The sequence below is a fragment of the Chanos chanos genome, chromosome 13, assembly GCF_902362185.1.
Source record: "Chanos chanos chromosome 13, fChaCha1.1, whole genome shotgun sequence".
In the NCBI taxonomy this organism is placed as follows: domain Eukaryota; kingdom Metazoa; phylum Chordata; class Actinopteri; order Gonorynchiformes; family Chanidae; genus Chanos; species Chanos chanos.
This window is the reverse complement of record NC_044507.1, coordinates 22128310-22152205: the sequence shown is the minus strand read 5'-3', so window position 1 is coordinate 22152205 and position 23896 is coordinate 22128310. Positions and strand designations below refer to the sequence as shown.

General features: G+C 47.4%; 1 protein-coding gene across 1 annotated transcript; it reads left to right on the top strand.

Annotated features, from left to right (window-relative positions):
• csnk1da (casein kinase 1, delta a) lies at window positions 1–23635 on the top strand. Its single transcript, XM_030790073.1, has 9 exons — window positions 1–447; window positions 7796–7906; window positions 13310–13458; window positions 13826–14054; window positions 14883–15053; window positions 15158–15306; window positions 15628–15796; window positions 16877–16989; window positions 23553–23635. Exons 1-9 carry the CDS (start codon window positions 372–374, stop codon window positions 23601–23603), a joined length of 1218 nt encoding a protein of 405 aa, XP_030645933.1. The 5' UTR covers window positions 1–371; the 3' UTR covers window positions 23604–23635.
• The last annotated feature ends 261 nt before the right edge of the window (window positions 23636–23896 follow it).

The window sequence follows — 23896 nt, the reverse complement described above, 5'->3', positions numbered from 1 at the left end:
TCAACAGAAATATACGGGAATAGTCTTTAAAATCCGTCTTCATCCTTTTCTTATCAAATTCGAATTTCGTTTAAAATACCGAGAGCATAAATTTCACACTTTAAACTTTAGAATAAGCTCTGTATTTTAGTTTTGTGAAGTTCGGAATGTTAGAAAACGAATGGTGAAAATTGGATAGTAACTGAACGGAGGATTAGCAAGCTAGCTGGGAGATCAGGAGAGACTAGGAGACAGGGGAGAATAGAAGGATAGTGAGAATTGGTTTGTCAACACTGTTTGCTTGTTTGGTACTGTCGAAAATATCAGCCTGGTATAAAATATTTGTTTTTTACTGTAGCTAGCCGTCTCGCTAGCTGTTTTATTTATCTACGATGGAATTAAGAGTGGGGAACCGATACAGACTGGGAAGGAAAATTGGCAGTGGATCTTTTGGAGACATCTATTTAGGTAAGTGGCTGAACGAGCAGTGTAGTGATTTTTTTTTAGTTTTATCCATTTTTCAAACGCATAATGTCAGTTTTCACTGTATTCCCATTATGCCCCTTAGTTGTCGTCAATCTGCACTAACTGAAAGGTCGCTTTATGGACTATTTCTATCCAGCATCCTGCTAGCCAGTGGGTTAGCAAGGTTAGACCGATATGCAACTAGCTAGATGGCTTACCGGTCACCAGTGTTGTGAGGAACCCTATAAAGCCAATTTAAATGCGACCTGACAAACTGGTATCGACCTATCCTTTAAAATTTTGTACATGAACATATCAAGGAACACCGTGTTCTAAGAAATAATATTAGCTTTTTCGTTTGGCGAGTGACTCACTCACGTATTGGTTAATTGGTTTGTAGTGCTGAGCAGAGAGACCGTAGTTTGTATTTAACCTATAGTTAGGGGTACACTGGCGTCGAGGTGACTGGTTAGACTATACTAGGTTGCTGACTAGTTCCATCCTTAACATCTTGTCTCACTGCTGGAGTAGGCTTGTCAAGTGGCTCCAGTCACCCTAGTGATGGTCACCTATCTAGCTTGCTTTCATTAAACGTTTGGATCCTCACTAATTCAGATAGCAGTAGGTTATTTCTTAATTAAGGTAACGTTGGTGTGCTCATGTAACGGTTATAGCTTCACTGGTACACGTAAGGACCCGATGTCAAACGTAGCTGCTTGGTATTTGAACGCGAAGCAACGACGCTTGCTGTTATCGTTATCAAAGAATAAGTTCGGCGGAGAATCATTTTAGTAGCACATTTCGCCACTAACTTATTCCAGGTCCGATCAGTACTAATGGTCGCCGATTGATTGATCAGGTTTGTGAAATTCGATGTGTGGTCATGGGTCAATTTCAACAGAGCGATAAAGGACAAGTAACCTAAAAGGAAGTGTTTGCAGACTAACTCATTATCAGCAGCCTGTAACTGATAAGCAGTTGTCAAAGTATTCTGCTGGATCGTAAAACATTGTCAGTGTTAGTGATGCCCCTTTCTTCTCTGACGTAGATTTTTACGCACGTAACGAACGATTAGACGGGCGTTGGGTCATGCCAGAACATGTCTTACAGCAGAACCAGATTAAGCAGCATGTAACACTGTGTAATTCACAGGCATAGTGGTTTTGTGGACTGTGTCATCTCTCTAATCACAGATGCGGATGGAAAAAAGGGTTGACGGGCTTGGGCATTGTTGTGTCAGGGGAAACTGTGAGGGGAGATTGTTCACACATGTTTATTTAGTAGGTTTCTACTGACAGATTCTTTTTACAGCAGTTTATAGGTGTTAGGAAATATGTTGCTTTTCTTGTGAAGTTCACTGTGGAAGCATGCAGTGTGTATATGCAATTAATGGGGGAGAGGGGACCTTATTATATGAGTGTATTCTACCTGACACTGATGTCATTACCGTAGACATGAGGTTCACCCCACATCACATGCCATTTAACTCATCCTCGTTTTGTGTTACAGTGGTTTGCCCCCTTTTTTGGGTCATCTGTTCAAAACATTGTCTTTGTCCTTCTGATGTAGTACTTTTCCATATTTGTGTAAACCTTTGACAGAATTCTGATCTAAATCCCGTGTTCAGGATAATCTCGAGGTCTGCTGGGTTTTTCTGAATGGGAGATGTTCATTGTTTTGTTTTGTTTCTTTTTTTTTTTTTTTATGGCTAGCATTCGGAGACAATGTGTCAGTTCTTCTGAAATGTTTTTTTGAAGGAGGAAGCAGGGAAATTAAGTTTACACACACCCTATAATTTGAGTTTCTTCTCAGGAATGTGATCATTGTAATTTTACAGGAGACAATAGAGAGACTCGTGTTATTCAGAGGCAGCAATGTGGACCAGATACAGATTTTATTCTCTTAACTGCAGTTCTTGGTTCCCATCTAGAACGGAAAGCGGATCGTGGTAACCCTTTTAACAGAACAGGAGACGCCCAGATGAGCAGTAACCTCTTGGTTTTTGATTTTCCTTGTGACTGCTTTAACGTGTCCTACATCCTCAGAGCTGTTTTGAAGATTGTGACCCAGTATTTGCTTCTGTCACAGGCTTTGCATGTGATCTGAGGGCTTGAATCATCATCACAGGAAGTTGCTCTTACAGATTTGTCTGTAAATACGCACTCGCTTCAACATAAGCAAAGTTTTTGTCAAACCAGGTGCCTGTACCTCATTTCCATACCCGCCCGCTGATGGTTCTCACACGTCTTCTGAGTCAGGACACGCCACGGTCCCCGGAAGGAGCACGGGTCTGTGTGTACTGTGTGTGACTGTGTGATCTCTCTCAGATTTCTCCCTGTGGTTTCTCTGAACTCTGTGTTTTCTCACACTACCTCTTTTTTTTTTTTTTTTCCTCCCTCACTGGAGCCGCCAGGAACGATCTCACCACTGGACTGCTCCCTCTCTCTGCTATGAGAAGTTCTCTTTGAAACTCCACAACATGGAGAGAGAACTGCTCCATACCCAACTCTGTACCTCCTCGCTGCTCCTCAGCAGTCCTCTCCAGGGCTGTCGGAGGACAACGTCCAGCTGCCCTGGGGCTGTTCTCAGGCCAGCTTCATGAAGCTGCTCATTCCGCTTATTGCAGATTGAGCAATGCTTCATGCGGAGGTCTGATGACACATTAGGTTTCTGCAAACAGAGAAGGAGAAGTGCTGAACTTGGTCACTGACTGTCTGCAGGGACTCTTTTTTTCTCTCTCTCTTTCTCTTTGCACTGAAGCACCGGCGTCTTCCGTGCTCGTGCCCGTCTCCCGGCGGGTCACGGATCTTAGAGCGTGTTGCAGTTTCCCGTGGTGTCAGTACAGCTCCAGCCTGTGAATTACAAAGTGACTAAACTGTTATGCAACAGTCGGTATTCAGCTGGAGCATGGAAACAGCCATGTCCTTCTGCTTAGCTAGGGGCTTATGTAAAGACTCAAATATCCCTGCACCTGGGGCGCCTGACTCGTTCCAGCTGGGGCGGAAGGGACCGGGCCGGCCCGATCGGCTGCGCGCTCGCTCCTCTCCAAGCCTCTTATAAAAGTGCAGTGTTGGCGTCCACGCGTTTGGAGGAAACTGAGCGTGGAAGCCTGTGTTCTCTGAGCCCTTATGGAAACAGCAGGGTAGAACGTGTCATCAGAGCCTGTAATTTAACAGCTAGCGCAGATCTGCTCCAGACTGTTATCGGTGTGTGTGTGTGTGTGTATGTGTCAACCAGCTGCACTGCTCACTGGAAATGGGTCCAGTCCACCTGACAGGACTTAAATGAGGACTTTTATTTGACTAGATGGTTCTGCGTTGTCAGTGCTGATTCTGCAGGGTTTTCTCTATCCCTTTTAAGAGTCGGCCTTTGATGTGTGATAAAACTGGTCTGCTCGCTCGTTACCTAATGTCATTAAAATAAGACCTGCTCTCCTTCATTATTTTCTCCATCTGCAAATATAACTGTATATTTATACGCTAGACTGTGTGTATTTACAGACTCTCTCCACGGTATCTGCATTAATTAGCTTCGATTTAACCAGATCTCTGTGTCTGGTGACATTGGATTTTTCAAAACACAATGCTTTTGTCCATCCTCAGATGGTATAAGTGGAAAGGCTTGCAGTTCATGCACATATGCACATGGACAAGAAGATTTCAGCCCATTCTGTTTCTGCAGACAGCGCCAGGGCTTCTGTGCCCCAGGAGAGCTGCTGATCCAGGGGAGAGAGGGGCCTTTAGATGTTTGCCAGCTGCCTGCAGGCTGGTGCTGGGTTAAGGTTATTGATTTGACAAGACTGGGCCATGGTTACTTTCCTTCCAGGAAAATTGTTTATGACTGCGTGGCTCTTCTCTCTCTTTCTGTCTCTCTCTCTCTCTGTCTGTCTCTCTCTCTCTCTTTAGTGTGCCAAATCATTTGGATTGAAAAAATGGCATGTGTATGTGTGTGCTGCACATTTTAGGCAGTGTTGTGTCTGTATGTGTGTTGTGTCTGTATGTGTGTTGTGTCTGTATGTGTGTGATGCACACGTTAAAGGCAGTGTTGTGTCTGTATGTGTGTTGTGTCTGTATGTGTGTGGTGCACATGTTAAAGGCAGTGTTGTGTCTGTATGTGTGTTGTGTCTGTATGTGTGTGGTGCACATGTTAAAGGCAGTGTTGTGTCTGTATGTGTGTTGTGTCTGTATGTGTGTGGTGCACATGTTAAAGGCAGTGTTGTGTCTGTATGTGTGTTGTGTCTGTATGTGTGTGGTGCACATGTTAAAGGCAGTGTTGTGTCTGTATGTGTGTTGTGTCTGTATGTGTGTGGTGCACATGTTAAAGGCAGTGTTGTGTCTGTATGTGTGTTGTGTCTGTATGTGTGTGGTGCACATGTTAAAGGCAGTGTTGTGTCTGTATGTGTGTGTAGAGTCTGTATGTGTGTGGTGCACATGTTAAAGGCAGTGTTGTGTCTGTATGTGTGTGTAGAGCCTGTGTGGTGTTACTCCATCTCTCCAGGCAGTTCCCAGAGAAGTGAAATCTAAATGTATTTTTCTGATTGGTTGGTATATTGGTGAAGTTCTCCATTGGTGTATAGCTATTGGTGGAGCATGTGTTTACTTAGGCAGTGTTAGTTTACCTCAAACGACCTCTCTGCTCCTGTCACTTACTGTCTTGTGTGTGTGGAGTGATTGATTCTGCCGTTCCTTTTGGAATGCATTCATGTTAGGTTATATTGTGCATTCAGGTTAGGTTATGTTGTGCATTCAGGTTAGGTTATGTTGTGCATTCATGTTAGGTTATGTTGTGCATTCAGGTTGTGTATCTGTTTTGCATATTCACATTGGCAAGACTGAACTTGCCCAGCTCACTGTTGTCACCCCTTCCAAAACACACACACACACACGCACGCAGAGAGACCGCCCCCCTCTGTTAGATGTGTCGAGACAAATCAAATTCCAGCGAAGGCACAGGACCCGGTTCACTCGAAGACCCAGTCTTTGGCAAACTGTTTTATTCTCGTGTGCGCGCGTGTGTGTGTAGAGTCACTGCAGTTTTACCTGATGTGGTATGGGTGCTGTCAAGTTTAGACTTGCACTGTCAGATTCTGCATGGTGGTATGCCATCACCCCCTCCTCCTCCTCCTGCTCCATTCTGCCTATAAAAGGACAGGGGGAATTTGAGGAGCAGAGGAGTGGGCTTTTCAGTGGTGTGTGACAGAGGAGGCTCTCACCCCCATCACTTGACCCCTCCCTCCCCCAAACAATGAGGCAGGTTCAGTTTAGATGGAAATGGCTTTGGGATGTGCGCTGATAAATCCTGACGGGCCAGTGCCAGGTCTCCTCTAAACCCAGTCCTGGACAGCTGCCTCAGCTTTCAACTGCTATCTGAGTCTGCTTGTATCCAAGACTGTTATGTTTTAACAAACGCTGATGAGAAATGAATGCAGACACATATTTGGGGGGGGGGGGGGGGGGGGGGGCGTTGTTTGTTTGTTTGTTTTAATAAAAAAGAAAGGGTTTGTTTGTTTTAAAAAAACAAATACATTTGAAATAGAATAAAAATATTGCTCTCTCATTTGAAACGTTGCAGTTGGACCAGTTTCTGTAGACCAGTGTAAATTCATCTATGGCCAAGTTCAGAGTGTGTCAGGCTTAGAGTGGAGCAGTGGCAGTCCAGCACATCAAGCCCTCTCCACACAGCGCACCACACACAGCAGAGTCTGATGTCATACTATCAGGAGCAGTTGGTAGGGTGCATTTGGTTTGTTGCCGTGTGGAATTATGTTAGGAAATGAATGATGTTGTAAGAGAATTTTGTTTTATCACATGTTTAAAGGCCTATGTGAATCTCTCGCCACTTCCTCTAGACTCTGTGCATCATGTGAGTGATTCAGTGGATTTCAGCTTGGTATTGCCCAGACTGTCCTGTGGACCTAACAGTAGCCTGCCTTTAAACAGCCTGAGAGAGCTGGGCCGCTCTGGGTCACTGTAAGAGAGCTGGGCAGCACATGGCAAAGATGAGAGGCGAGTGTGAATCAGTGGTGAACGTGAGATTAGATCATGTTTTACTTGGATGGCTTTTTTGGGCAGTTTCCTGCAGGTGCAGTTAAAAAAGAGACGGGTTGTTTTCCTCTGTTACTGAGCTATGTGAAAACACAGTGACTGAGCCCTCCACAGGTAAAAGAAGCATTCAGAAGGTTCAGGGGTCTCGTTGTCCGTGTGGTTTCCTTCCGTAGCTGTTACTGTAGTGAGGAAAGAGGTTGGCCTGGGTTGAGAAGAGCGTGTGGTTCTCCCTGTAGATACCAGGGACAGCCTAGTGTCTGAACCTCTCTGAGACTGACTGACTGCCTGACCGACAGACTGACTGCCTGACCGACAGACTGACTGCCTGACCGACAGACTGACTGCCTGACCGACAGACCGACTGCCTGACCGACAGACTGACTGCCTGACCGACAGACCGGATGGACGGAATGGAGGGAGGGAGTCTGGATGGGGGAGGGGAGCACGTGGGGGTCTCTTTATGACCTCATTCAGTCTAATGTCTTTTTGTGTGTGTGTGTGTGTGTGTCACATTGCATTGGCTCAACACACACACGCGTACACACACACACACACACACACACACACACACACACACACACACACACACACACACATACACACATATGCACACATGCTATGTTCTCGTAAACACGCTTCCTGTCTGCTGGTTTATAACGCGGTCAGAGATGGCTTATTCATGTGGCATTGTAACAGATTTGACAGATGGGCTTTTTCATGTGGCATTGTAACAGAGCTGACTGATTTGGTTTTGAATGTCCTTCCTCCGCACAGGATATGAGAGGAAATGGTGGGATGGGGGAAGAGGTGGCATTGGAACAGCAGCGGATGGCAAACACTCTCCCTGCTCCCACAAACGCTGAAACTCAGCAGGCCTGTGTGCGTGCGTGCGTGCGTGTGTACGTGCGTGTGTGTGTGTGTGTTTGTGTGTGCCTGTGCGTGTGGGTGATTGGACTGTAGGAATGTCTTTATCAGAGAAGACCTGATGGTGTATGCACAATAATGGCCCAGTGAGTCATAATGGGCCTCATACCAACGCTTGTTTAAACACAGAAATGCCTCTTCACGAGAGTGGGTTTATGACTGTCTCACACACACGCGCGCGCACACACACGCACACACACACACACACACACACACACACACACAGAGGCGTGTTATGTGCTACTGAGGCGCATCAGTTTAACATTTCAGCTCTGTCTTATTTGTGGCATAGTTATGTTGTTGTGTCCTCATTGTCAGTGTACAGTCAGTGTGTGTGTGTATGTTTGTGAGATGTGGCTCATGTTTCTCTCTCTGCTCCTCAGGCACAGACATCTCGGTGGGGGAGGAGGTGGCCATTAAGCTGGAGTGTGTGAAAACGAAGCACCCTCAGCTCCACATAGAGAGCAAGATCTACAAGATGATGCAGGGAGGAGGTACGTGTGTGTGTGTGCGCCTCATCTCACACCACAGTGTGACTCACCGATCTCTCCTTCACTCCTCACAGCTCATCTGCTTTTTTTAGTTCTTCACCAAGAAAACAATACAGTTTGAGGTGCTTTGAGTTCCCTGTGGAACACCGCATCTCAGGCCACTGAACGGGCACTGATCAGTGTTACTCACAATAAAAGACAGGAGGGGAATTGATGTGCAGTTAAAGATGTATTCAATAGACGTGGGAGAAAAAAATCAGTACAGTGTAGTATCGAGAGATTTTTCATGATATTATAGCATGGACACCATATTATCACGGTAATATTTCCAAAAGAAAGTTAAACAGAGAGAACGTGACAACACAAGAGATGCGTGATACATGAGACTGGATCCTGCTGCCTGCGAGTCGAAGCATACGCTGTCATACAGTAAATGTTTTATTTGTTACTCTGGAAAGTTCATATTAGAATAACTATAGAAAGTAAAGTACAGTACATACATAAGCCAGTAACGCAGGCGTTTATTATGACCTTCAAGACATATGTATTATAGGTTATAAATGTATCGTTATAGGTCTGGCAGTGCAATTTGCTTTGTATACAAGAGACATGAGGTACACGTGTTGCATGCAGGAAGCTGCTGTGTCCGCTACACCCGCTTACGTCCTCTATGTCCCATTGTCTGACTGGGATTTCTGAACTCTGTTGGAACCTTATGGGACCACGGGCATATAGGCGGTCGGACGTTGCCCAAGCGGAAGTTGTGCAGCGCTTAACTGTATTCACAAAAAGTACAGTAGATGAGTTCGCTCACAGAATTAAATGGGAAGATTCAAATGAGATGAATTGAGTCGTGTGTTATTTTTCGCATGACTTATAATGCATCTTACTAATACAGGCTATGGGAGAAATAAATCACAATGTATCGCAGAATCAAATTGCAATACTTGCTGTATTGTAAAATGTGAGGAATCACAATAATATCGTATCGTGGCCCAAATATCGTGATAGTATTGTATCATCACCTCTGTGGCAGTTCCCACCCTCAGTATTTAAGTAGATGTGTATGATCAAGTAAAGACACAACAAACCCATGGTTAAGCGAAAACGCTAACATGTCACCTGAAGCCATTGATGCTGAAATGACTGACTAGCAATGACAGAGACAGTGGTCATTAAATGTATGTGAAGTGGTGGTGTTTGTATGTGTTAGACACAGATTTGTCTGTTAGAAGCGTGGGTATGTCGTCCCACTGAGGTGTGACTGTAAGACACGGTGATGTAGGAGTCAGGTTGGTGAAAGAGTTCTTAACCCCCCCCCCCCCCCCCCCCCCCCCCCCCCCAGGAGGATGAGATTTGCCTCTCTCTGGCATACATGAGGTGACCTCAGAGTTGTGTGCGATGCAGGGTGTCTGTAGGTTAATGTGTGTGTGTGCTGTAAAGACACAGGGATGCAGGGTGTCTGTAGGTTAATGTGTGTATGTGCTGTAAAGACACAGGGATGCAGGGTGTCTGTAGGTTAATGTGTGTATGTGCTGTAAAGACACAGGGATGCAGGGTGTCTGTAGGTTAATGTGTGTATGTGCTGTAAAGACACAGGGATGCAGGGTGTCTGTAGGTTAATGTGTGTATGTGCTGTAAAGACACAGGGATGCAGGGTGTCTGTAGGTTAATGTGTGTATGTGCTGTAAAGACACAGGGATGCAGGGTGTCTGTAGGTTAATGTGTGTATGTGCTGTAAAGACACAGGGATGCAGGGTGTCTGTAGGCTGATCGTGACCAGCTCTTCACCGCTTCATTACCCTGTGAGTCTGCTCAGCACTCACTGGAACAGTGTCACGACGCATCAGCTGACTGTCAGTGGGCAGGTTTTTTTTTTTTTTTTCCACTGGATAATTGATTTGATGGGAAAAGTCTTTAGACCATAGCTACGGCGGTATAGATTAGCACCGAGCTCTTTGTGTGAGCTGTGTTCTGATTATAAAATGGAAATGAACTGACAGTAGTTATATTGAGTGTAACCACGGCTGTATTCTTGGCCGTGCTCTGTATAGTTGGGATGGGTGGTCTCAACTGTGGGACTGCATCACAGGTCCGTGGGTCATGAATCTATGTCTGTGAACTGGGCACTTGAGGGATGTTTTTAGTGGGTCCTGTGAGGGAACACCCCCGCCCTCGGCTGGCTATCACCCAGTTTGCCTGTGTTGTTGGTGAATGCGTGCCCCTCTGTGGGTGCATGGCCGTGTGCCAGTGGCGGTTGTTTGGGCTGTGCTCGGCCCCCGTGGAGCATCGTTCGCTCGGCTCTCGTACGCTCCCACGTCTGGCCAGGCCGCTACAGTGTACGTGAACACACACACACACACACAAACATCGCTTGCGTCATGCTTTGAGCATTCTCTGTGTGAGCGAGAGCAGTACACAGACAGTGGTGAGAACTTACAAACAACATGTGTAGCTACATCACTCACACTCTCCACCTCTCTCTCTCTCTGATCACATGGAGCCGTGGCCAGATGGTGCGTGCTGAGGGGAGGGGTTTTGGGGGAGGGCCGCGTCCTCTGTATTCCTCCTCCTATCTGGGTCTGGTCCTGTGCTGCCAGCCATATTCAGCAGCAGATGAATATTCATACACAGACAAGTCCCTGCCCTCACTGAGCTGCAGGGAGGAGGGGGTTTACATGCACAGGGAAGAATCCACACTAAATGGGCTTGTCTGATGATACATTAAGCCTTATTTTCCTCTCAGCGGTGATTGTTACAGTACTAAAGCCCATGCTCAGTTTGACAGCCTTTGTACTGTATGTTTCCGTGTGTTAAGTCAGATGTATAGAGGCCTTTTACACTGTATGTTTCTGTGTGTGAAGTCAGAGTTATAGAGGCCTTTTACACTGTATGTTTCTGTGTGTGAAGTCAGATATATAGAGGCCTTTACACTGTATGTTTCTGTGTGTGAAGTCAGATGTATAGAGGCCTTTACACTGTATGTTTCTGTGTGTGAAGTCAGATGTATAGAGGCCTTTTACACTGTATGTTTCTGTGTGTTAAGTCAGATGTATAGAGGCCTTTACACTGTATGTTTCTGTGTGTGAAGTCAGAGGTATAGAGGCTGTAGTAATCCACGGTCCAGACGCCAGTCTAGTTGAGTGGAGAGGAAAGACTTGGCAGAGTGTGGAGGGTGACCCAGACATTGAGGGGGGGAGGGGGGGGGGTAAATTTACCCTTCCGTGAGTGCTCAGAAATAGCTGACCTGAAAGACGTCTGCTCCAGAGCAGCTGAAGCCGTGTGCTGTAGAAGGCCACGACTGCGCTCACGACACAGCCAAGCACAAGTCCACTGTGCAGCTGGCAAGACATTTCCAATCCTCTAGAGGTCTGATGGGCCCCCCATATGCACCTCTACCTCCCCAAATATCAGCTCAGCAGGGGGTCTCTCCACATGGGGGAATGAGTGGTATAAATTGCTAAAAAAAAACAAAACAAAAAAAAAGTCCAAAAACTGAATAGTGAGTGTGCTTTTAGGGGCGGGACAAGATAGCAGTGCACATGAGTGTGATGAAATGCCTTCTGTTGGGCCACACTCATGTTGGACTGTTCAGATGAGGAAGCAGCTGAAGAGAGGGGGTCAAGCCAGTGCTTTAAATAGACTAACCGCTGCAGGGGCTAGTCCAACTAACTGACTGTGTCCCTCACAGAAGAACACCATAACTAAAGCTGTTTCCTTTATAAAGGCCTGGAAAACACCGTGGGGCGGGAGCTCTGTGACACGGTGCTGGTGCCGGTGCTGTGTGAGCGTGCTCCCAGTGCTCCCAGTCTGGTCCAATCAGGCAGAAACACAGAGGCCCTGTTATTAACTCTGTGACTGCTCACTCGCGTTCACACTGAACCACGGGTACAACCCAATTCATTTTTATAAATTTATATTTAAAAAATTGCATATTTTTTTTCTGTAACATTGTATAGTTAACAGTTGGTATATTCAAACTACATGTATAGTAATTCAACACACAACAACAAAAAAACAGTTTAAAAATCTGTGTAACTAGGTATTTTGCATTGTCCCTGGGATGGAGCCATCTTAGTAATAATTTGAAATTGAGCATAGCTCAGTGTTGATCAAAGCCCATAGGAAGCACGTGTCCCATTAGGGAACAGCCAAAACACAGCACAGAAACTTAAAGAACAAATATTTACTCATGACATAAATACTAGATCATTAGTAAGCAGGAAAGCTCCAGCTGAATGTGAGACTGTATTATACCACTCACTGCTGGGGGGGGGGGGGGATTAAAATACGGCTGAGGTGAAGCCTGGGAGAGTCGGTGAGGTACGCAGTCTTGCAGTAAATTGATTGCGTGTCTGTCTTTCTCCTGTGACAGTCAGCGATCATGTCCCCCTCCTCTGCCTTCAAGGTCATCTCTCTGACATATTTCATAGGCGTTGTCTCAGGTCCCGTGCTGAGGAGAGGGGGGGGGGGGGGGGGCACAGGCAGACTGCAGGTGACCCTGGTGCTCTCTGATGGGATTGTCCTAATGGAATCTCATGACTGCGCCTACTGCTGCTGTCTGTGTCAACTGGTCTAATGAATGGCACAGGTCACCTTCAGCCCCCTTTCTCTCTCCCTATGTCTGTTAGCATAATGTCCACTTGACCTGAGGGTTTCAGGGCCGGTGGTAAGATCTCTGTCAAACAGGTCTGAGACGCTCTAATGTGTCTCAGCACTGTCAGTACAGCAGATTAACACATGCAGTCTGATTAACACATGCAGTCTGTCTTTGATTTGACTGGGTCAAATCTAGGTCCGAAACACAGTGATCTGTTCGGTGTTTGAAACACAGTGATCTGTTCGGTGTTTGAAACACGGTGATCTGTTCGGTGTTTGAAACACGGTGATCTGTTCGGTGTTTGAAACACGGTGATCTGTTCGGTGTTTGAAACACGGTGATCTGTTCGGTGTTTGAAACACGGTGATCTGTTCGGTGTTTGAAGCACGGTGATCTGTTCGGTGTTTGAAGCACGGTGATCTGTTCGGTGTTTGAAGCACGGTGATCTGTTCGGTGTTTGAAGTCGTATGGCTGATGATTCCTCTGGACTCGTATTGAGTTGCTGGGGACACCCAAAACTTTTGCTTTGGTGAAACTGACAAAAGATGAGTTTTGACTGCACAAATGAGAAACAGAAAGTGTAAATAAACAGGATACCAGGGAGTTTCCATCGAAACCTAATTCCAAACTAAAAACAAACATGACAATAGAAAACCCCGCCCTTAATGTCCATATATGGTCACGCTACCTAAACAGTCACTCTGTACGTTGAAGTTGGTGTTTGAGTCCTGCGGTCTGTGATCTGAGGTGCATTGCTGGTTTGGTGTGTGTTTTTACTGGTTTGGTGTGTGTTTTTACTGGTTTAGTGGGAATCCCGACGATAAAGTGGTGTGGTGCAGAGGGAGACTATAACGTGATGGTGATGGAGCTGCTGGGGCCCAGTCTGGAAGACCTCTTCAACTTCTGCTCTCGCAAGTTCAGCCTGAAGACCGTCCTACTGCTGGCCGACCAGATGGTGAGTCTCTCTCCGCCCGTTCACCTGTGACCTCTGCTCTCTTACCCTCCTCTGCCCTTATAGCAGTCTCAGCCTGTTCACATGTGACCTCCACCTTGTTAACGCTCCTCCCCTAATAACAATGTCAGCTCCACCCCTGCAGGCTTGACTGGCTCCCTCTCTTTCTGTTTGCTGCTTTACATAGACGCTGTGGGTCATGAAACGACATAAAGCTCCTTGTGCTGTGACCCACTTACCGCTCTTTGCTTATCAGTCATTAGTTCCTGTCGTTTGCATTCTTGTGTGAGCTTTTCATGGCGTGTTTCCTGCTCGTTACATCTCTCAGCGTCAGCGGCTTAACCTCTTGGCTGTGTGCTGTGATTGACAGATCAGCCGCATCGAGTACATCCACTCCAAGAACTTCATCCACAGAGACGTCAAGCCCGACAACTTCCTCATGGGCCTGGGGAAGAAGGGCAACCTGGTTTACATCATCGACTTCGGTTTGGCCAAGAAATACAGAGACGCCCGCACCCACCAGCACATCCCTTACCGCGAGAACAAGAACCTGACGGGCACCGCCCGCTACGCCTCCATCAACACACACCTGGGCATCGGTAAATCTCACACACACACAACTCACTGCCCTCTGTCCCTCCAACACCCACCTGGGCATCAGTAAATAACACACACACACACACAACTCACTGCCCTCTGTCCCTCCACCAACACCCACCTGGGCATCGGTAAATAACACACACACACACACACACAACTCTCTGCCCTCTGTCCCTCCATCAACACCCACCTGGGCATCGGTAAATAACACACACACACTCACACAACTCACTGCCCTCTGTCCCTCCATCAGCACCCACCTGGGCATCGGTAAATAACACACACACACACACACACACACACACACTCACTGCCCTCTGTCCCTCCATCAACACACACCTGGGCATCGGTAAATAACACACACACACTCACACAACTCACTGCCCTCTGTCCCTCCAACACACACCTGGGCATCGGTAAATCTCACACACTCACACACACACTCACTGCCCTCTGTCCCTCCACCAACACCCACCTGGGCATCGGTAAATAACACACACACACACTCACTGCCCTCTGTCCCTCCACCAACACCCACCTGGGCATCGGTAAATAACACACACACACTCACACAACTCTCTGCCCTCTGTCCCTCCACCAACACCCACCTGGGCATCGGTAAATCTCTAGCCCCTTTACCCTGTCTCGTGCCCATTCACCAGGCCCCCTTCTTCTCTCCTGGGCTTTGTTTTCACATCACTTAGGCTCTGAGGTTTCGCCTTTTTCCTCTGATTCAGTGACCGGTGAAGCATAGCCATCCATGTGTTTTATTTGTTTGTTGCTGCCTCCTTACATGCTTTTCTTTTCCTCCCTGTCTTGGCCCATAGAGCAGTCCAGACGGGATGACCTGGAGTCTCTCGGCTACGTGCTCATGTACTTTAATCTGGGCTCACTGCCATGGCAGGGCCTGAAAGCCGCCACCAAGAGACAGAAGTACGAGCGCATCAGCGAGAAGAAAATGTCCACGCCCATCGAAGTCCTGTGTAAAGGATACCCCTGTACGTACAGCCGTTTCCTGCCCGTTCCCGTTGTCGGCGTGGCCGGCCGAAAGCCCGAGGTGGTGCAAGATTTGACGTGTTTTCGTGTCTCTATCTCTCCGCAGCCGAGTTTGCCACGTACCTCAACTTCTGTCGTTCGCTGCGGTTTGACGACAAGCCAGACTACTCTTACCTGAGACAGCTCTTCAGGAACCTGTTCCACAGACAGGGTTTCTCCTACGACTACGTCTTCGACTGGAACATGCTCAAATTCGTGAGTCCTCATGTTTCGTCTGTTTCCCCCCCCCCATACACCAACAGCACTCCGCTCCCCCTGAGAGCTTCCCTGAGTCAGAACAGCCGAATCCTGTTTACTGCTGCTTCTCCTCTGAAGCTGCTCTTTCAGCATTCATCCACACACATAAAGAGGCGATGATGTGAATAGGGGTGTCATAAAGAGCTACATTAGCGCAGATGCAGTGGTGTGTTGGATGCTTTCAGGGCGTTGTGTTGTTAACCCAGCGGCTGTGTGTGTGTGTGTGTGTGTGTGTGTGTGTGTGTCTGTGTGTGTGTGTGTGTGTGCGTGCGCGTGCAGGGTGCGAACAGAGCCGCGGAGGATGCGGAGCGAGAGAGGAGGGACCGGGAGGACCGGCTGCGACACGGCAGGAACCCGGGCGCCCGGGGAATCCCCTCAGCTTCAGCCAGACCCAGGGGCACTCAGGACGTGGCACCGCCCACACCCCTCACCCCCACCTCACACACAGGTCAGACCTGCCACACCCCTCACCCCCACCTCACACACAGGTCAGACCTGCCACACCCCTCACCCCCACCTCACACGCAGGTCAGACCTGCCACACCCCTCACCCCCACCTCACACACAGGTCAGACCTGCCACACCCCTCACCCCCACCTCACACACAAGTCAGACCTGCCACACCCTTCACCCCCACCTCACACACAGGTCAGACCTTCCACAGACCCATCTCTCCCTGGCACACAACACCTGTAACACGTCAGGTTTTTTACTCATAGTTTATCCAGCGTTTGGTTTCAGACTGACAGCATATTCATTTTGTCCCCAATCATGTCATTAAGCCTTTGTCTTTATGATTGCAAATTTGTCTCTGTGTTTTCTAGTGGGGTCTTTTTTGGTTGTTGGGGGGGGGGGGGGGGGGGGTGTTTAATTTTGAGGCACTGAACCTCTTACAACAGAATAGTGTGGTTCCTCTTTTCCCATGTCAGCTGATAAGCCTGTGGTGTGACGGGATGTGGTGGAGAGGTTGTGAAACATCCTGTTGTCGGATGCCTGGCTGACGTTAGACACGCCAGTGTTAGCGTAGCAGTGCTGGTTTTATGACGCTGATCCTAGTTTTGTGAGAAGGAGCAGAGGGGTGAGGTGCCCACTCAGCGCTCAGGCTCCTGATGTCAAACTGATCACAAACCGTGAGGTTTCGCTGGGTCCTGTGCAGAGCTCCAGTAATGAAGACCAGACGCCTGTCAGAGCGTGTATAGTTAAACAGGCTGGGACAGGAACAGGGAGGCTGAGATCAAAGCCTTTTGGCTGTGCTCATAAACTCTCAGAGCACCTGGTTTGTTTGTCTATGATTGCTTCTGCTTTTTTTTTTTTTTTTTTTTGCCGTCAAAGGCTGTCACTGAATACTCCGGTTCTACCCATGTGGTTTATAAGTAAACTAAAAACACACAGCAGTTTACTAAGCCTGTCAGAATTCACTCAGTCACTCAGAGACTGTCTGTAACAAAGTAACAAACAGGTATCTTACTAAACAGGTATCACATCTTGTTGCACTGACCCTGTGTGTGTGTGTGTCTCTGCGTGACAGGGATGGAGAGAGAGAGGAAGGTCAGTATGAGGTTGCATCGTGGAGCCCCAGTCAACATCTCGTCTTCAGACCTGACCGGCCGACAGGACACCTCACGCATGTCCACCTCACAGGTAAAAAAAAAAAAAAAAAACACTTCTCCTCCTTACGGCTTTCTTCACGTGATGGAAGTACCTCAGTGTGTGTGTGTGTGTGTGTGTGTGAAAAGTTGTCATTTTGCATTGAGGCTGCTGCGGAGGCTGTGTAATGTCAAACTGCTGAACTGTCACTGGTCTCAGTGCCCATCAGCGGCTCTTTCCCTGTTCCTCCTTCTGTACGAGCGGCAGCGGGCGGATAAAGCCGCGTCAGATAAAGGGCCAGAGAGCCGTGCGGGCCGGGCCGGGCCTGTGAACACAACAACCGGTTCTGTTTTTGTTTTGTTATTCTCACTGAAGAGCACTCGGCTGGAGTCTGAACCCGTAGAGGCCAGAGACCTGCTGTTCAGCCCCAGCCGACTGCAAACACGCGCATGTTACAGCCGCAGTCCAGAAAGAGGAACAGCTTCCCTGCTAGCCCATAGTCCTCTCTGCAGATATCTCTGTGTGTGTGTTTTTATTTATGTAGCTATTTATTGTTTTAAAAAGTGCATAGGCTTTTCTGAGGAGAATGTATGTCCACTGATAATAATGTCCACTGATAATAATGTCCACTGATAATAATGTCCACTGATAATAATGTCCACTGATGATAAAGAGATGACTTAAAAAGAGCAGTTGGTCCTTATCCATACCTCTGATGAATGCAGTGGAATTTCAGCTGATACTGAGATAAAGACATACAGTGTCACCACGGGGCACTATGTTCAGTGTAGCCTTTAGCAGAGATTTCTCTCTCCTAACCTGTTTTGCATTCCTGCCATACAGCCCAGGGTTGTGCTATGGACCTGTAATCACAGAGTCTCACACTTCATTTTCAACTCCTGCTTTTTTTTTTCTCTCTCTCTCTCTCTCTCTCTCTCTCTCTCTCTCTCTCTCGTACTTTGAAATCTGAAAGTCGTTGGGGCACTTGTTTTTAAATGTGCTTGCCACATCACTGTTTTTTTTTTTTTTTTTTTTTTCCCCCTTCATAAATAAATTTCTCTCCCCACCCCCCACCCTGCCCCGCCCGCTCACCCCAGAATAGCATTCCCTTCGATCACCACGGCAAGTAGCTGCTCACCACCTACAGCTCTGAGAGGCAGGACCGGGTGAGTGCCAGATGGGTGCAGTTTTTGGTTTTTTTTCTTTAACCCCCACCCCCCTCTGAACTACCCTCCACCCTCCCCTCATATGACAGTAGCGTCTCTGCCCCACTCTCTATTGTGTCAGTGCAGTGCTCCAGTCCATCCTCAGCTCAGAGGTCACTGCTACGGACTCACAGACTCAGCATGGACTGCCAAGCTGCCTCCATACACACCAGCCTATTTCAGCATCTGAAGTCAAGCCAATACGTTTGTCTCCTTGTAAAACTCATTGAACAGGTTGTAAAGATGTAAAATACCTGGGCAGGTTTCATCAGCTTGCACTTAGGGCTAACTCTTTTTTGTGAGACTGAGCATGTCTTGAATAAAAAAACAAACAGACAGGTGATGGTTTCCTGTTCAGTAGTGTTATTAGGCAGGCTGGTGTTGGCGTGTTCAGTCGTGTTATTAGGCAGGCTGGTGTTGGCGTGTTCAGTAGTGTTGTCAGGCAGGCTGGTGTTGGTGTGTTCAGTAGTGTTGTCAGGCAGGTTGGTGTTGGCGTGTTCAGTAGTGTTGTCAGGCAGGCTGGTGTCGGCGTGTTCAGTAGTGTTGTCAGGCAGGCTGGTGGCAGCGTGTTCAGTAGTGTTGTCAGGCAGGCTGGTGGCAGCGTGTTCAGTAGTGTTGTCAGGCAGGCTGGTGGCGGCGTGTTCAGTAGTGTTATTAGGCAGGCTGGTGGCGGCGTGTTCAGTAGTGTTGTCAGGCAGGCTGGTGGTGGCGTGTTCAGTAGTGTTGTCAGGCAGGCTGGTGGCGGCGTGTTCAGTAGTATTATTAGGCAGGTTGGTGGTGGTGTGTTCAGTAGTGTTGTCAGGCAGGCTGGTTGCATACTCAGACGAGTAGGAGTAGTCCATGATGATAAGTCAGCTGATGGCATTCAGGTTTGTATGTCACAGGAGCAGACGCCATTCGTTGGTTATCACAGGTGGACTTGTGTTCAGGTCCTACAGGATTACTGCTGTTTGCCTTCTGCAGCTCTGAGCACAGAAAGTCTGGGGCAGGGCAGTTCTTATGGAATAAAAAAAGTGATGATAAGTAACACTTTTCCTGTAATTTGTACTGAACCCTGTTAAACAGTCTTCAGACTCCAGGCCTGTGGGGAGCAGTTTACTGCGCCTGACCTTAAGAAACGTTAGCCGAGTTTAACTTGTGAGGATTCTCCGGCTCTCTGTCGTCCGTTTGGAGAATTTAAAATGAAGAATGAGTGTAGGCTGAGTGATGGAAACTGTCTGTGGTATGTGTGTGTGTGCTGTAGAAAGGCCTAGAAAAGTCAACCATATGCCCTCTCCTCAGGAATTTCACTTCACACACACTGGAACAGGTTTAACTTACAGTTCAAATACAAATGACCAATAGACACCATTTTTCTCCCTAAGTATATAATTTGCAACATGTTTTTTTTACATATTCCATATTAGTATTAGCAGTTTATAAAATTATCTGTCTTATGCACATGATGATGCCAGACCTCATAGCTACTGCCCTGTTCCCCCAGGATTAGGGAAAGAATAAAATCATGTGTCTTTTCACTCATAGAAATAAAGTCAAATTCAGTGAGAGGGTTTTGCTTTGCTGGTAGAACTTCCGCAGGTATAACGTTGACCCTCTGACAGGGGTTAGAGAAGAAGTTTGGGTGTGTGGTTGTCCATAACCGTGGTGGAGGTAGGCCTACATGCACCCCGTGCTGATGATGTGGTCTCCGTAAGCTCTGAGTCAGTAAAGTTCAGGGCTGTGAAGTCGAGTTTCTGATGTAAAACTGAAAATAACCCACAGGACAGTGACAGTGATTGGGCCGTTCTCTGTGGTATTTTCAGTAGTATGCTAAACAGCGCCCCCTGCATGTGTGTGTGCTGTAACCCTGTGTGCAGTGCTGTATTAGGCGGTTAGCAGCATGGCTGTGGATGTCTGCACTGCTTCTCTCATGCTCCTCAGTGCTTGTGTTTGGTGTGTGTGCTGATACAAAGCGATGCCCAGCATGTTGTATTCTCTCCTGGACTTCACCTCCATCCTCACACAGTCACCCTCTGCATCCAAGACTCACACACCATCGTAGGAACTGCCGCTGCAATAAGGCTTGATTTTTTTATAGAGACATGGGGAACAAGTTCACCCTTGTTGACTTGAGGGCCCATTTGATCAATTACATATTTATTATCTCGTGTTCAACTGATATCCCTATTAGTTTTTTGTTTTTGTTTTTATTTTCAATACAGTCGACAACTTTTTACCAGTTGTTTCTTTTAAGATTGACATCCAATTGGATAGTGATATAAAATGCAGCTTGACTCACTACTGGTTCCAGCAACGAGTCTGAAGAGGGTTCTGAAGACGAGTTGTATTCTGTCAGGTATCAGTTTCCCTGGACGGGTCGGTCCTTCTGTCTGCTGGCTCAGAGAGAGAAGGCTGAGAGCTGTGTGTAGGGAGGGAAAAGCTGGTTAGATGAGAGCGTGTGTGTTTAATGAGCAGTCAGTCATGTGCCGTGTCAGGGGCCTTCTCCTCGCTCCGTCACGCAGCAGAGAGCAGCTTCACTCCGTGGCTCTGTAGCTCCGCTTTTGATTTCTCTACACGCCAGACAACTGAGGGAGGTTCTGCTCCTGTGAGTATGAAATCAGAATGATAAAAACTTGCTCAGATTATACCTGAAATGGATGACTTCGCACTGGTAAATACCCTCTCTCTTCTTTTTTTTTATCCGGTTGACATTTTAAGAATTGTTTATTTGGAAAAGAATTTTCTCTGTTGAAATAAGGACAGCATTGAACAGCACAGTGGCTCTTACGTCACTGTGGACAATGAATGTATGTGTTGTAAAAATACAGGGAGGAAAAAACATTTAAATCCAAGCGTTTCGTTGGGGGAAAAAATCCCACCTGAGTCACAGACGAGCACAGAGATAATGAGCCTGTGTGTCAGACAGGGTGAACTTTCCTGTTAAATAGTGTAATGTGTGTCTGTGGTGTTGAGACCTGAAAACGTGTCGTCATCTCTAAATCAGAGAATTCATTATCGTAACAATGTGAGATTAGCTCTAGCTCTTTAGTTCACCTTGAAGGCTCTTTTGTTCCCTACGTCCTGTCAGTGATGGATTACCCCCACCCCCCTAGAGTAGGGAGTCACGTGATTGGCTGAATGCCCTGCCCCTCAGCCCTCCAGGGCCGTAGATCTGCCCCGTCTCTGTCGGGCTGTCTTAACAAATCCATCCTATTGCGAGTATTTATGCGTTCGGGTGGAGCATTAAACAAGCTGTAAGAAATCATATGCTAGATGAATAGAATAGGGTGCCCCCCCCCCCCCCCCCCCCCCCCCCCCCCAGCTCCCTTCCCTCACTGCTCTGCCTCCCATTCGTATGTGTTCCCAAGGCAGGCGGGGGTGGGGGGCAGCCTGGCCTTAAACAGCTGACTTACGTCGCTTTTCCACCGTATGGTACCGGCTCGACCCAACTCGACTCCCTTCTGTCGCTTCTCCATTAAGCAAATCTGGTGTGTGGTACTGTTTTTCGTACCTACTCCGTCGTGGTTCTATGTGAGCTGAGTAGGTACCAAAGCGTGACGTGAAAACACTGCTGACTACTGATTGGTCAGAGAGTCCTAAGAGCTTCTAGTTGGTGTTTGTGTTTATTTCAGTCACTAGCAAATCTAGCCTATTAGCTCGTGTTAACTCTAGGTTGGTATAAGTTATGGTCGCTATCAACCACATTTTGGAACGGTGTTTTTATTTCAATATGAAAAAACACTTTGACTAGCCGTTTTCATCAGAAAAACACGTTACGTGTGAACACAGCCTAAACAAACAATGGTTCTATTGCTTCTCCCTCGTCACTTCTAAAAAGTCTCTGGCAACATCACTTACCGCAGCTTATAACGCTGTCTAAATAAGGTTATCCACAAAGCTAGCTAAAGTCATGTTTATCAGTGAAAGACCGCTAACGTTGATGAGCGGTTAAACTATAGAGTTTAACTTATTCTGCCTCAGTGAAGTAATGGGAAATACATCTGCGACTCGCATGTCTGCAGTTACAGTCGGTGCATTGGAAATGATTAAACCAGAGAGGACACGTAAATAAACGTGAGCTGAACAAATATCTATCGCTTCTTTGTAGTCAAACAAAGTTATTTAGCTTCTCTTTCCAGTGTGTAGTGTGAAATTCCAAAGTCGCAAGTCCTCGTTGCAGAAAGTCATGTAGTATGATGACGCCACGACAGTTTCTTACGGTGTCACCAGCTACATCGAGGGGGTACTAATTGCAGTGGAAAACCAACGAGGTACCAGGTACCAAAGACAGAGTCAAGTTGAGCCGGTACCATGCAGTGGAAACGCGGCGTTAGTCAGGATTTCTCACTGTCGAATGGAGGGTGATTCCTTCTGTAGTCAGGTCACATTGAGACATCAGAATCAAAGCTCTGTGCTGTGAGTACCACAGTGAACCCGGAGTGTCTGTTAATGGCTGTTCTGTGTCCTTTAGCAGGCAGAACAGTGGACACACAGAGGGGGTACGCTGCTGGCCTTGTCCTGTCAGGTCTGGACGCTCCTCTAAAGACATCCACTCACAAAGATTAGGACTCCGGCCTCAAAATCCAGTTCACCTACAGACAGCAATGATCGATTCACAGTGTCTCTCTGCAGACCCAGAAACTCCTGACTCGCAGTGAACAATGAACGTAGCGACTTCAGTTAACTTTAATTGTAATGTGCTCTGCCCTCTATGCATGCTAACACACACACACACATACACACACTTCATTTGACTGCCCATGCACACACCGTGAAATAAGGACTTTTAACGGTTTTGTAATTATTTCTGCTAAAGGTATGACTATGGTATGGCTGATACAGGACAGTCTGAATGAGATCAGTGGCATTTCCCCACTCCTCCCACCTCTATGCTGATTTGCTTCTGAAGAGCAGAGCTTGGCCCCCCAGTGCACTGTGTGTTGTTTCACTGCTGACGGCGAGGGCCGTGTGCATGCCCAGACGTGAGCACGCTTCTGCTTCTCAGCCGTAGCATCAAACTCATTCAGTGGATCACACACGTGGAGACATTCACAGAGACATGGGTTTGATCGCCCCATTTCCCCCACACCCCTTAAAACACACTGAAACCCACAAACTCAGTGGACACATGAGACTGTGGTCGCACATGGGACTAGGCTGCCAGACTAGACTGCCCTCAGTGTTCTTACTAAGTCTTGTGTCTACCAAAAGATGGTGTTTACGGCATCGAATATGAAAGATGTCGTTTACAGCATCGAGTGCCGTGTGTATTTTTGTTGTTATTTCCCTCCAAACAGAAATGTACTTTGAGATGAGTTTTGTACCTTTCTCCCAGAAGTGGTGTCCCCTCAGTTTGGATGTGTGTGTGTGTGTGTGTGTGATCACCGATCTAACTGAGTGTGTGTGTCCCTTGTCTTCTCTCTCTCACCATAGGCTCTCTCTCGCGTCACCCCGAGTGGTCTGCAGTCTGCCGTACCTCGATGAGATGCTCCACCCCGCCCTACCACACACACACACACACACACACACACACACACACACACACACACACACACACACACACACACACACACACGTACACACGTACACACACACGTACACACACACACACACACACACACACACACACACACACACACGTACACACACACACACACACACACACGTACGCACACCAACACACGTACACGTACACACAAACACACATACGCACACACCAACACCACCACCAAGGCCGGACCACCTACGGCCCTGTTCTGCAGCAGGACTTCAACTCC

What these genes read in the sequence shown, in the direction of transcription:
- csnk1da (XM_030790073.1), top strand. Translation starts at nt 372, where the DNA reads ATGGAATTAAGAGTGGGGAACCGATACAGACTGGGAAGGAAAATTGGC. An exon ending in TACTGCTGGCCGACCAGATG is followed by an intron (nt 13,459 to 13,825) that starts GTGAGTCTCTCT and finishes TGTGATTGACAG; the next exon opens with ATCAGCCGCATCGAGTACAT. An exon ending in CACGCATGTCCACCTCACAG is followed by an intron (nt 16,990 to 23,552) that starts GTAAAAAAAAAA and finishes CTCTCACCATAG; the next exon opens with GCTCTCTCTCGCGTCACCCC.